General features: G+C 47.9%; 1 protein-coding gene across 2 annotated transcripts in view; it reads left to right on the top strand.

The window, feature by feature from the left end:
* Nucleotides 1-11,106: 11,106 nt before the first annotated feature.
* The window catches only part of RAD54L (RAD54 like), a 30,145-nt gene continuing 28,301 nt past the window's right edge, over nucleotides 11,107-12,950 (top strand). For both annotated transcript variants that reach the window (XM_012434595.3, XM_012434596.3), the window contains exons 1-2: nucleotides 11,107-11,763; nucleotides 11,869-11,955. In XM_012434595.3, the coding sequence (XP_012290018.1) occupies nucleotides 11,761-11,763; nucleotides 11,869-11,955 (90 nt within the window). In that variant the 5' untranslated portion in view covers nucleotides 11,107-11,760. The remainder of the gene's footprint in view (nucleotides 11,764-11,868; nucleotides 11,956-12,950) is intronic.

A 12,950-nucleotide genomic window follows, 5' to 3' on the forward strand; every position in this document is an offset into this window, starting at 1 on the left:
CCAGGCTAGAGTGCAGCAGAATGATCTCAGCTCACTGCAACCTCTGCCTCCTGGATTCAAGTGATTCTCTTGCCTCGGCTTCCTGAGTAGCTGGGACTACAGGCACGCCCCATCATGCCCAGGTAATTTTTGTATTTTTTGTAGAGATGGGATCTCACCATGTTAGCCAACCTGGTCTCAAACTCTTGAACTCAAATGATCCACCTGCCTCAGCCTCCCAAAATGCTGGGATTACAGGTGTAAGTCACCATGCCTAGCCTATTTTATTTTATTTTTTGAGAGGATCTCACTCTGTCACCCAGGCAGTGCAGTGAGCCACCATTCCTGCAGTGCAGTGGTGTAATCTTGGCTCACTGCAACCTCTGCTTCCCAGGTTGAAGTGATCCTCTCACCTTAGCTTCCTGAGTAACTGGGACTACAGGCGCATGTCACATGCCCGACTAATTTTTTTTTTTTTTTGGTAGAGACAGGGTTTTGTCATGTTGTCCAGGCTGGTCTCGAACTTCTGGATTCAAGTGATTCACTTGCCATAGCCTCCCAAAATGCTGGGATTACAGGAATGAGCCACTGTGCCTGGCCCTCCAGCTTCTTAAGGTAGAAACTTAGATCATTAGATAATTGATTTTAAACCTCTATTCTCTTATGAGCTATAAATTTATCTCTAAGCACTCTTTATCTACACTGTATACATTTTTACTATAGTATTTTATAATTGCTCAGTTAAAAATATCTTATGGCCAGGAATGGTGGCTCATGCCTGTAATCTCAGCATTTTGGGAGACTAAGACAGATGGCCACAAGTTCGAGACCAGCCTGGGCAGCAGAGAAAGGCCTCATCTCTACTAAAAAGTAAAATTAAATTTAAACAAGTATTAATAACAGAACATGGTGGGGCACACCTGTGGTCCCATTTACTCAGGAGGCTGAGGTGGGAGAATCACTTGAGTCCAGGAGTTGGAGGCTGCAGTGAGCTATGATTAAAAAAAACTGTACTCTACCCTGGGCAACAGAGCAAGATTCTATCTCAAAAATTTTTTTGTTTTGTTTTTGAAATGGAGTTTCACTCTTGTTGCCCAGGCTGGAGTGCAATGGCACAATCTCAGCTCACTGCAACCTCCATCTCCTGGGTTCAAGTGATTCTCCTGGCTCAGCCTCCCAAGTAGCTGGGATTACAGGCATGCGCCACCACACCAGGCTAATTTTTTTGTATTTAGTAGAGACAGGGTTTCACCATGTTGGCCAGGCTGGTCTTGAACTCCTGACCTCAGGTGATCCACCTGCCTCAGCCTCCCAAAGTGCTGGGATTACAGGCATGAGCCACCATACCCAGCCTCTTTGCTGAATTTTTGTCTACGTGTTCTGTCAACAGATGAAACAAACAGAAAGCAAGTAGCAAATGAAAGTCTTAAATCTAAACATATCAATAATTACACTAAATGTAAGTAGACTAAACACTGCAGTTTAAAAACAGAAACTGTTGGCCGGGCGCAGTGGCTCATGCCTGTAATCCCAGCACTTTGGGAGGCTAAAGCGGGCGGATCACGAGGTCAAGAAATCAAGACCATCCCGACCAACATCATAAAACCCCATCTCTACTAAAAATTCAAAAATTAGCTGGGTGTGATGGCGCACGCCTGTAGTTCCAGCTACTTGGGAGGCTGAGGCAGGAGAATCACTTGAACCCGGGAGGCGGAGGTTGCAGTGAGCTGAGATTGCACCACTGGTCTCCAGCCTGGTGACAGAGCCAAGACTCTGTCTCAAAAAAACAAACAAACAAAACAACAACAACAACAAAACAGAGACTGTCAGACTGAACAAAGAGCTAGATTCATGTGCTGTGTACAAGAAGGATTTCATTTTTAGTTTTAGTTTTTTGAGGCAGTGTCTCACTCTGTCATCCAGGCTGGAGTGTGGTGGTGCAATGATGGCTTACTGCAGCTTCGACCTCCCAGGCTCAGGTGATCCTCCCACATCAGCCCCTCAAGTAGCTGGGACTACAGGTGCACAGCACCACACCTGGCTGATTTTTTTTTTTTTTTAATAGAGATGGGTTTTCACCATGTTGCCCAGACTGGTCTTGAAATCCTGAGCTAAAGTGATCCACCTACCTTGGCCTCCCTAAGTGTTGGGATTACAGGCATAAGCCACCATGCCTGATCAAGAGATGAGTTTTTGTTGTTGTTGTTTTTTGTTCGTTTTTGTTTTTGTTTTTGAGATAGAGTTTGATTCTCGTTGCCTCGGCTGGAGTCCAATGGCACGATCTCGGTTCACCACAACCTCCACCTCCCAGGTTCAATCAATTCTCCTGCCTCGGCCTCTTGAGTAGTTGGGATTACAGGCATCCACCACCCTTCTGGCTAATTTTTTTTTTTTTTTTTTTTGAGACAGAGTCTCGCCCTGTGTCCAAGCTGGTGGGCAATGGCGCAATCTCCGCTCACTGCAACCTCCGCCTCCTAGGTTCAAGCGATTCTCCTGCCTCAACCTCTCTAGTAGCTGGAACTACAGGCGTCTACCACCACATCTGGCTAATTTTTTGCATTTTTAGTAGAGATGGGGTTTCACTATATTGGCCAGGCTGGTCTCAAACTCCTGACCTTGTGATCCACCCGCCTCAGCCTCCCAAAGTTCTGGGATTATAGGTGTGAGCCACTTCACCCGGCTGAGATGAGTTTTAAATAAAAAGTACAAATAAATTGAAGGTAGATGGTTGGGGGAAATATATCATGCAAACACTAATCAAAGGAATGTGGGAAATTAATATCAGGCAAAATAAACTTCAAGACAAGAAGTATTATCAGAGAAAAAGAGGGACATTTTAAAATTATAAAAGGACCAATACATGAAAAAGACTTAAAAATTTAAACTGTATGGGCCAGGTACAATGGGACACACCTGTAATCCCAGCACATTGGGAGGCTAAGGTGGGTGGATCACCTGAGGTCGGAAGTTCGAAACCGGCCTGACCAACATGGTGAAACTGTGTCTCTACTAAAAATACAAAATTAGGCCCAGGGCAGTGGCTCATGCCTGTAATCCCAGCACTTTGGGAGGCTGAGTCGGGCAGATCACAAGGTCAGGAGTTCGAGAACAGCTGGTCAACATGGTGAAACCCCGTCCCTACTGAAAATACAAAAAATTCCTGGGTGTGGTGGCAGGTGTCTGTAATCTCAGCTACTGGGAAGCTGACACAGGAGAATCGTTTGAACCTGGGAGGCAGTAGTTGCAGTGAGCTGAGAGCACACCATTGTACTCCAGCCTGGGCAACAGGGCAAGACTCCATCTCAAAAAAAAAAAAAAAATCAAAAAAACAAAATTAGCCAGGTGTGGTGGCACATGCCTGTAATCCCAGCTACTCAGGAGGCTGAGGCAGGAGAATCGCTTGAACCCAGGAGACAGAGGTTGCAGCGAGCTGAGATTGAGCCATTGCACTCCAGCCTGGGCAACAAGAGCAAAACTCTGTCTCAAAAAAAAGAGATAGAAAAGATTAGCTAGGCATGGTGGCACACACCTATAATCCCAGCTACTCAGGAGGCTGAAGCAGTAGAATCGCTCGAACCTGGGAGGCGGAGGTTTCAGTGAGCCGAGATTGCACCACTGCACTCCAGCTTGGGTGACAGAGCAAGACTCTGTCTCAAAAAAAAAAAAAAAAAGAGTAATACATGCAGAGACTGGAGTTGAAGTTTTATTATTATTCAAATCAGTCTCCCTGAGGATTGGGGATCAGAGTTTTTAAAGATAATTTGACAGGTAGGGATTCGGGAAGTGGGGATTGCTGATTGGTCAGGTTGGAGATGGAATCATAGGGGGTCGAAGTGAGGTTTTCTTGCTGTGTTTTGCTCCTGGGTGGGATGGCAGAACTAGTTGAGCCAGATTACTGGTCTGGATGGTGTCAGCTGATCCATCCAGTACAGAGTCTGCAAACTATCTCAGGCACTGATCTTAGGTTTTACAATAGTGATGTTATCCCCAGAAACAATTTGGGGAGGTTCAGACTCTTGGAGACAGAGGTTGCATGACCCCTAAACTGTAATTTCTAGTCTGGTAGCTAATTTGTTAGTCATGTGTATTATTCCATTTTCACACTGCTGATAAAGACATACCCAAGACTGGGCAATTTACAAAAGAAAGAGGTTTAAGGCTGGGGTGCAGTAGCACCTCTTGGCTCATTGCAGCCTGGACCTCAAAAAAAAAAACAGAGGTTTAATGGACTTACAGTTCCATGTGGTGGCTGGAGAAGCCTCAAAATCATGGCGGAAGGCAAGGAGGAGTGAGTTATATTTTACGTGGATGGCAGCAGGCAAAGAGAGAGAGCTTGTGCAGGGAAACTCCCCCTTATAAAACTGTCAGATCTCATGAGCCTTATTCACTATCATGACATCAGCATGGGAAAGACCTGCCCCCATGATTTAATTGCTTCCTACTGGGTCCCTCCGATAACGTGGGAATTCAAGATGAGATTTGGGTGGGGACACACCCAAACCATATCATCCCACAAAAGCAGACTTGTCCCCAGTCATGAAGGGGGTCTTTTTGAGAAAGAGATATTATCAATTTTGTTTCAGAGTCAAACCATAAACTGAATTCCTTCCCAAAGCTGGTTTGCCAATGCCCAGGAATGAACAAGGACAGATTGAAGGTCAGAAGCAAGATGGAGTCAGTTAGGTCTAATCTCTCTCACTGTCATAATTCCCTCAGTTTTAATTTTTGCAAAGGCAGTTTCACTCTGGCCTAGTCCTTTGAGCTATTGCTCTCAGATGTATTATACCTACATATGTTATAAACACCAGAATTTTGTTATAGTGTTTGTTTTAACATGTCATGTGTTTTTTAAAGAGAATAATTTTTTTTTTTTGAGATGGAGTCTCACTCTGTCACCCAGGCTGGAATGCAGTGGCATGATCTCAGCTCACTGCAACCCACCTCCTGGGTTCAAGCAATTCTCCTGCCTCAGCCTCCTCAGTAGCTGGGATTACAGGCGTGTGCTAACACGCCCAGCTAATTTTTGTATTTTTAGTAGAGGTGGGGTTTCACCATGTTAGTCAGTCTGGTCTCAAACTCCTGACCTCGTGATCTGCCTGCCTTAACCTCCCAAAGTGCTGGAATTACAGCTGTGAGCCACTGCACCTGGCTAAGAGAGTAACTATTTTAAGCCAGACTTTTATATTAACCAACAGAAGTTTCCTATTACTGCTGTAACAAGTTGCCACAAACTAGTGGTGTAAAACAACACAAATGTATTTGAGTTTTGGGGGTCAGAGGTCTAAAATAAGTCTCATCAGGCTAAAATCAAGGTGCTGGCAGGGTTGTGTTCTTTTTTGGAAGCTCTAATGGATAATCCATTTCCTTCCATTTTCCAGGTGACACTGACTCCTTTGCCTCCCTCCTCTACCATTGATGAGAACCCTTGTGATTACACTGGACCCATCCAGATAACCCAGGATAGTCTCCCCATCTAAAAGTCAGACAATTAACAACCTAATTCCATCTGCAGTCTTACTTCTCCTTTGCTATGTCACCTATGACATTCCAGATTCTGGAGACTGAGGCATGACTTTTTTTTTTTTTTTTTTGAGACAGGGTCTCTCTCTGTTGCCCAGGCTGGAGTGCAGTAGAGCAATCTTGGCTTACAGTAGGCTCAACCTCCCGGGTTCAAGTGATCCTCCCACTGTAGCCTCCCAAGCAGCTGGGACTACAGGAGCATGCCTCACCACCACACTTGGATAATTTTTGTTTATTTTTTGTAGAGATGAGGTCTCACTACGTTGCCCAGGGCGATCTTCAACTCTTGGATTCATGTAATTCTCCCGCCTTAGTCTCCTAAAGTGCTAGGATTATAGACGTGAGCCATGCAGCCTATGAACATTTTTTTTTTTTTGAGACTCACTCTGTAGCCAGGCTGGAGTGCAATGGCGCGATCTTGGCTCACTGCAACCTCCGCCTCCTGGGTTCAATAGATTCTCCTGCCTCAGCCTCCCGAGTAGCTGGACTACAGGCAAGCGCCACCACGCCCAGCTAATTTTTGTATTTTCAGTAGAGACGGGGTTTTACCACGTTGGCCAGGATGGTCTTGATCTCTTGACCTTGTGATCCGCCCGCCTCAGCCACCCAAAGTGCTGGGATTACAGGTGTGAGCCACTGTGCCTGGCATGAACATCTTTTAGATGCTCTTATTCTGTCTACCACATCCACATATTTGCTATTTCTGGTGATCTTCATTTCTTCCTATAGATTGTTGGGTGTCTTATTTATTTATTTGCACTCTATCACCCAGGCTGGAGTGCAATGGTATGTCTCGGCTCACTGTAACCTCCACCTCCCAGGTTCAAGTGATTCTCCCGTCTCAGCCTCCTGAGTAGCTGGGACTACAGGTGTGTGCCACCACACCTGGCTACTTTTTATATTTTCAGTAGAGACAGGGTTTCACTATGTTGGCCAGACTGGTCTTGAACTCCTGACCTCATGATCCGCCTGCCTTGGCCTCCCAAAGTGTTGGGATTACAGGTGTGAGCCACCGAGTCCAGCCTATTTTTATTTTTTGGCACAGGGTCTCACTCTGTCACTCAGGCTGGAGTGCAGTGATACAGTTACAGTTCATTGCAGCCTCAACCTCCTGGGCTCATTGATCCTCCTTACCTCAGCCTCCTGAGTAGCTGGGACTACAGGTACACACCACCATGCCCAGCTAATTTTTTTTTTTTTGAGATAGGATCTCGCTCTGTTACCCAGGCTGGAGTACAAGGGCATGATCTTGGCTCACTGCAACCTCCACTTCTCGGGCTCAACCAATTCTCCCACCGCAACCTTCCTAGTATGTGGGACTACAGGCACACCCACCATGCTCAGCTAATTTTTGTAGAGATGGGTTTTCACCATGTTGCCCAGGCTGGTCTTGAACTCCTGGGATCAAGTGATCTGCCCACCTCTGCCTCCCAAAGTGTTGGAATCATAGGGATGAGCCACCAAGCCTAGCCTGTAATTATCTTTTTCTTTCTTTCTTTCTTTTTTTTTTTTTTTGAGACAGAGTCTTGCACTGTTGCCTGGGTGGGAGTGCAGTGGCACGATCTCGGCTCACTGCAACCTCCGACTCCCAGGTTCACGTGATTCTCTGCCTCAGCCTCCTGAGTAGCTGGGATTACAGTCGCACACCACTACGCCTGGCTAATTTTTTGTATTTTTAGTGGAGATGGAGTTTCACTATCTTGACCAGACTGGTCTTGAACTCCTGACCTTGTGATCCACCTCCACTGCCTCGGCCTCTCAAACTGCTGGGATTACAGGTGTGAGCCACTATGCTCAGCTGCCTGTCATTTTCTTTAGTGTGAAAAATTTTCCTTAGTATTTTAAGTCTGGTGGGGATGAATTTACTGTTTTTGTTTATTTTATTTTATTTTTTGAGTCGGAGTTTCACTCTTGTTACCCAGGCTGGAGTGCAATGGCGCGATCTCGGCTCACCGCAACCTCCGCCTCCTGGGTTCAAGCAATTCTCCTGCCTCAGCCTCCCGAGTAGCTGGGACTACAGGCATGCACCACCATGCCCAGCTAATTTTTTTTTGTATTTTTAGTAGAGACGGGGTTTCACCATGTTGATCAGGATGGTCTGGATCTCTTGACCTCGTGATCCACCTGCCTCGGCCTCCCAAAGTGCTGGGATTATAGGCGTGAGCCATCGCACCCAGCCTGTTTTTGTTTATTTTAAATTGTCTGTATTTTATTTTCATTTCATGATTTAAAAATTAAAGACTGGGCACAGTGGCTGACCCCTATAATCCCAGCACTTTGGGAGGCTAAGGTGGGAGGATTGCTTGAGCCCAGGAGTTTGAGATCACCCTAGATAACATACTGAGACCTTGTCTCTACAAAAAATAAAAAAATTAACTAGGCATGGTGGTGCATGTCTTTGGTCTCAGCTACTTGGGAGGCTGAGGTGGGAGGCTTGCTTGAGCCCAGGAGGTCAAGGCTGCAGTGAGCTGTGATGAGCCACTGCACTCCAGCCTGGGTGACAGAGCAAGACCCTGTTTGAAAAAAAAAAAACCTACTGTAATGCCACATCATCTCAATGTAACCATCACCCCAATATATAGAACATTTTCATCCCAGGTTAGGCATGGTGGCTAAGGCCTGTAATCCCAGAACTTTGGGAGGCTTAGGCTGAAGGATTACTTTAGCCCAGGAGTTTGAGAACATCCTGAGCAACAGACCCTCAACTCTACAAATAATTAACAAAATTAGTTCGGTATAGTGACATGTGCCTATGGTTCCAGCTACTGAGAGGCTGAGGTGGGAGACTGAGCCTGGGAAGTCAAGGCTGCAGTCAGCCGTGATAGTGCCATTGAACTACAGGCTGGAAAACACAGTGAGACCTTGTCTCAAAAACAATTTTTTTTCTTATGCCTTTTGCAGAATTTTCCTCTGAAGAATAGCTTTTAGTCTATCAGGAACCTAACTTGGCTAGATTTTTAACTCCAAATCAATCATCTCCAGCAGAGGGCAGAAGCTAAAATCTTCACCCAGTTCTACCTTCTAGTTGCTTTTTTTTTTTTGCTGGGTTTCTTGGTGTTAACCCTGCACAGGTATACGTAAGCTGTCAACCAAGGAATTGGAGGACTTGTCTTACCCAAATGTTGGGGCTCGCCCCCACTCCTTTTCAGGATTTCTCCTGTAACTTTTTGGTTGCTCTGCCAGCCTCAAACTCTGTTATCTAACTCCTCAAAGTAATAAGGTTGTGTCTTCCCACCAGAACTCCTTGCAGATTGTGGAATGCCCTAAGCAAGAGGCCACAGCTTCCCTAATCTCACCAGTTGCAGTTGTTCTTTAAGGGTAGACCTCCTTCTAGAGCCTGCCTACATTTGGCCACTGTCCAGGGCCTTTGAATAATTGGTTTTACAAAATATTTTTTTCCGGGAGTTTGTAATTGTTATTTGTGGGAGGGCTAATCTGACTAAATTTATTTGCTATTACTGAAAACTAGAACCAGAAATACTTATTTTTGAAATGCTCTGTCATCCCGGCTGGAATACATTTGTGTGATCTCAGCTCACTGCAACCTCCACCTCCTGGGTTCAAGCGCCTCTCCTGCCTCAGCTTCATGAGTAGTTGTGATTACAGGTGCCTGCCACCAAACCCGTCTAATTTTTGTACTTTTAGTAGAGACGGGGTTTCACCATGTTGGTCAGGCTGGTCTCTAACTCCTCACCTCAAGTGACTTGCCAGCCATGGCCTCCCAACGGATTAATACTTAATTAAAACGATATTTATCTCCAGAATTCTTTGTTTTGAGATAGGGTCTTGCTCTGTCATCCAGTGGCACGATCTTGCCACATCCAGTGGCACGGGCGTTGACTTTCCAGGCTCATGCATTCCTTCCAAGATCATCCTCTGCAGTAGCTGGGATTACAGCTGTGCACCACCATGACTGCCTAGTTTTTCTGTAGAGATGGGGTTTCTCTGTGTTGCCCAGGCTGGTCTGGAACTCCTGGGCTTGAGCAATTCTCCTGCCTGGGCCTCCCAAAGTGTTGGGATTACAGGTGTGAGCCACCATGCCTGACCTCGGAATTCTTGATAACCCTGTGAGGATGGCTTGAGCTATATACTCAGGTGTGTGATCTTGGACAAGTTACTAGCCTATCTAGGCCTGTTCCCTCGCTTATAAAATGGGGATAAGAATAAATCTACCTCGGCCGGGCGTAGTGGCTCACACCTATAATCCAAGCACTTTGGAGGCCAAGGCGGGCGGATCACCTGATGTCGGGAGTTCAAGCCCAGCCTGACCAACATGGTGAAACCCCGTCTTTAAAAAAAATAATAAAACAAAATAAACCTACGTCATAGTCATGAGCATTACATGAATTGTTATATCTAAGAAGCTCAGAAATGCCTGATAAATGCTATATATATACATACACCCTTATCATTATTAGCGAGCACCTAGGTTGTGCATGCCACTGTGTTTTGTTTTTTTTTTTGAGACGGAGTTTCGTTCTTGTTACCCAGGCTGGAGTGCAGTGGCGCGATCTCGGCTCACCACAACCTCCACCTCCTGGGTTCAGGCAATTCTCCTGCCTCAGCCTCCTGAGTAGCTGGGATTACAGGCACGCGCCACCGTGCCCAGCTAATTTTTTTGTATTTTTAGTAGAGACGGGGTTTCACCTTGTTGACCAGGATGGTCTCGATCTCTTGACCTCGTGATCCACCCGCCTCGGCCTCCCAAAGTGCTGGAATTACAGGCGTGAGCCACCGCGCCTGGCCTGCATGCCACTGTTGAGTGCTTTACACACATTGTCAGAACAGCCCTGTGGGGGACGTACTATTATAATGCCACTTTAGATATAAAGAAACTGACGTTTTCAGAGATTTGATGATTAAATCTCTGACTCCAAACACCACTCTTCCTTCGACGCGGTTTGGCCTAGGCGAGGAAGACAGCTTCTTTCAAGACACCCCTGAACGAGAAAGTCGCGTCATCCGGGGGCTCCCACTGGCCGAGTCCACTACGTGGCAGTCTGGGCCGAATGCCTGAGGCCTGACTCCAACCCTGGCCCTCCGCTCTAGACCTGGCACCACGGTAGACGCGATCCAAACTCCCAGAAATGTGCTACCTTTCATAATCCCCAGCTGTCCACAACAGGTAGTACCTCCCTGTTGCTCAATGTGGCATAAATCGTCCCTTCGACAGCTGCGGGACTACAGGAGCCGAATTCCAGCTCGCAGGCAGTAATTCCGCCCCTCCCCGCCCCTCCCCGCCCCGTTCGTCCAGTCCAGCTCTTCTCGCCCAGCCGCTCCCCACTGTTGGCTCCGACCCCCCGCCCCTACCCGCCTCGCTCCTCCTGCTCAACTGCTCCTCCCTGTTGGCCCCACCCCCCAGCCCCGACCCGCCTCGCTCACTTCGCTCAACCGCCCCCCCGCTGTTGGCCCCGCCCTCCCGCCTAAGTCACGCCTCCTAGTAGGCCAATTTAGCGTCGCCTGCTCCAGAGCCCAGACTCCTCATTGGGCGCAGCACTAGTCCCGCCTCTTCCTTGGGTCGCGAGCGCCGAACTCATCGAACGCAGCCAATGGCTGATACGACGGCAGCGCAGCGGGAGGTTCGATTGGCCCAGTCTTGGCGGGTCGGTAAGTCTTGGCGGCTGTTAACGCGCGCTTTGGGAAGAGGAAGGTTGAGAGAGACGTGGTGGGGTCTGCGTCCCACTCTTTCGCTCTTTTCAGCTCCTCCTGGTATTCCCCTCCTAACCTGGGTCTTTTACAGGGCTTCGTTTGTGGCTTCCTGCTCGATCCCTGAGTCTGATCCTGGTTTCCATCTCCAGCCCTGGGAAATCTCCTTTATTCGGACTCACACTCACCACCCAGGCTTTGGACTTTAACCACAGTTTCTCTCTCCTGGCCTCTGATTACCCACTCCCACCCCCACCCCGCCTCGCCGCGCAACTACCTCCTCCACCTGGACTGGGACCATCATCCTTACTCCACTCCGCCCAGTCTGGGACTCCACCTGCCTCCTCCCCCAGTCCCACACTAATCTCTGCTTGGTCTCTTCCTCTTTGGCCTAATCTCACCTCGGCTTCCTGGCGACGGACACTCTCACAGTTTACCCAAACCCCCGTTCCTGGATGGATTCCCGCCATCCATGCCCCCTCTTTAATTAGCCATTCCTCTCAATAATGTAGCAGCCCCCTCTACAGATTAGACCCTGGTCCTGCACTCTTAGCCGCTGCCTGCTTTTGACCTTTGGCTCATGGGTACTTGACGTTTTAAGCTCCTAGGCCCAGTATGGTAAGTGTGGGCCTGGGCAAGACTGGGAATAGCCCTGGGTCAGGGTCTAATAGACCTAGGCTGCAGGATCCTTGCAGGCACTCAGTTTCCTTTCTCCTCTTACAGAGGAGGAGCTTAGCTCCCAGCCAGCTGGCCAAGAGAAAACCGGAAGGCAGGTCCTCTGATGATGAAGACTGGCAACCTGGCCTGGTGGTGAGCACTCAAGGGGACAGGGAAGGTGGGTGGAGCTGTTTGGGCAGAAAGGAAGCCAGGACTTGGTTTCTAGGGTTACATAGCCGACTCCATAAGTACTTACTATGTGCCAGGCATTGAACAAGGTTAGTAAAATCTTTGTCCTCAGGGTAGTCACTAGAAGCTAATATAACCTCACTTTTCCTGGTGGGAAAAGGTATTCTAAAGCAAAGTAGCCGGTTGGATTGGACCTTTTGACTCCGTTTGGAAAAAAAGGGCTACACAACAGCAACTAGCAGCCTGCTCTTTTGCTCTTTGTCCCCTGCCCAGTGTCACAGAACAGTAGTGTTCTGGGCCTACCTTAGAGTCCTGGGCTTGCTTGGGCCTGTATCTGACAGGTTGTGTCCTTCCAGTCCTTCCTCATACTCAAGTACAGTCTATTCTACTTTAGGCTGGGCCGTGTGCTCTGCTTCCTGTTTTGGAGGCTTGTTGGGGCTGGCTGTGGGCAGGACCTATGTAAACCAAAATAAATAGGAGAGTGCAGCATGGACTTCAGAGAATAAGAGCAGTTCAAGAAGTGGGGGCTTGGCCACTGGAATGTTGAAGGAAGGGATCAGAGGACTAGAAGGCACTTTTTGGCAGGAGCAGTGTGCGAATAAGGCTTGGGGTGGGGGTGCTGGTGTTTGTTTCAGGTGTGTCTTATAGGATCAGTGAAGCTTCAGCTATCTTGGCAAGCTGGTACAAGTGGGTTCTTGCCTAATGGCTTGGTGGGGCTTGCTCAGTAGTTGTACCGTGGTGTGCAAGGGGCTCCTCTACCTGTGAAGGAGGCACATTGGCTGCCCCTTGCCATGAATATGAGTCTCAGACTTGAACTTGGGGCAGCATCTCTGCAGCTGGGTCTGTTGTCAGCTGCTGATTGCCCAAAGAGGCCAGTGTCCTCATGGCCTGAGTGGGGAGTGGCCTCAGTGGCCTGGGAGTTGAAGGCAGCTGTACTCTTGCCCCTTGAGAAACTCAGG

The sequence above is a fragment of the Aotus nancymaae genome, unplaced genomic scaffold (genome assembly GCF_030222135.1).
Source record: "Aotus nancymaae isolate 86718 unplaced genomic scaffold, 86718_ANA_hifiasm-v0.15.2.pri h1tg000007l, whole genome shotgun sequence".
In the NCBI taxonomy this organism is placed as follows: Eukaryota; Metazoa; Chordata; class Mammalia; order Primates; family Aotidae; genus Aotus; species Aotus nancymaae.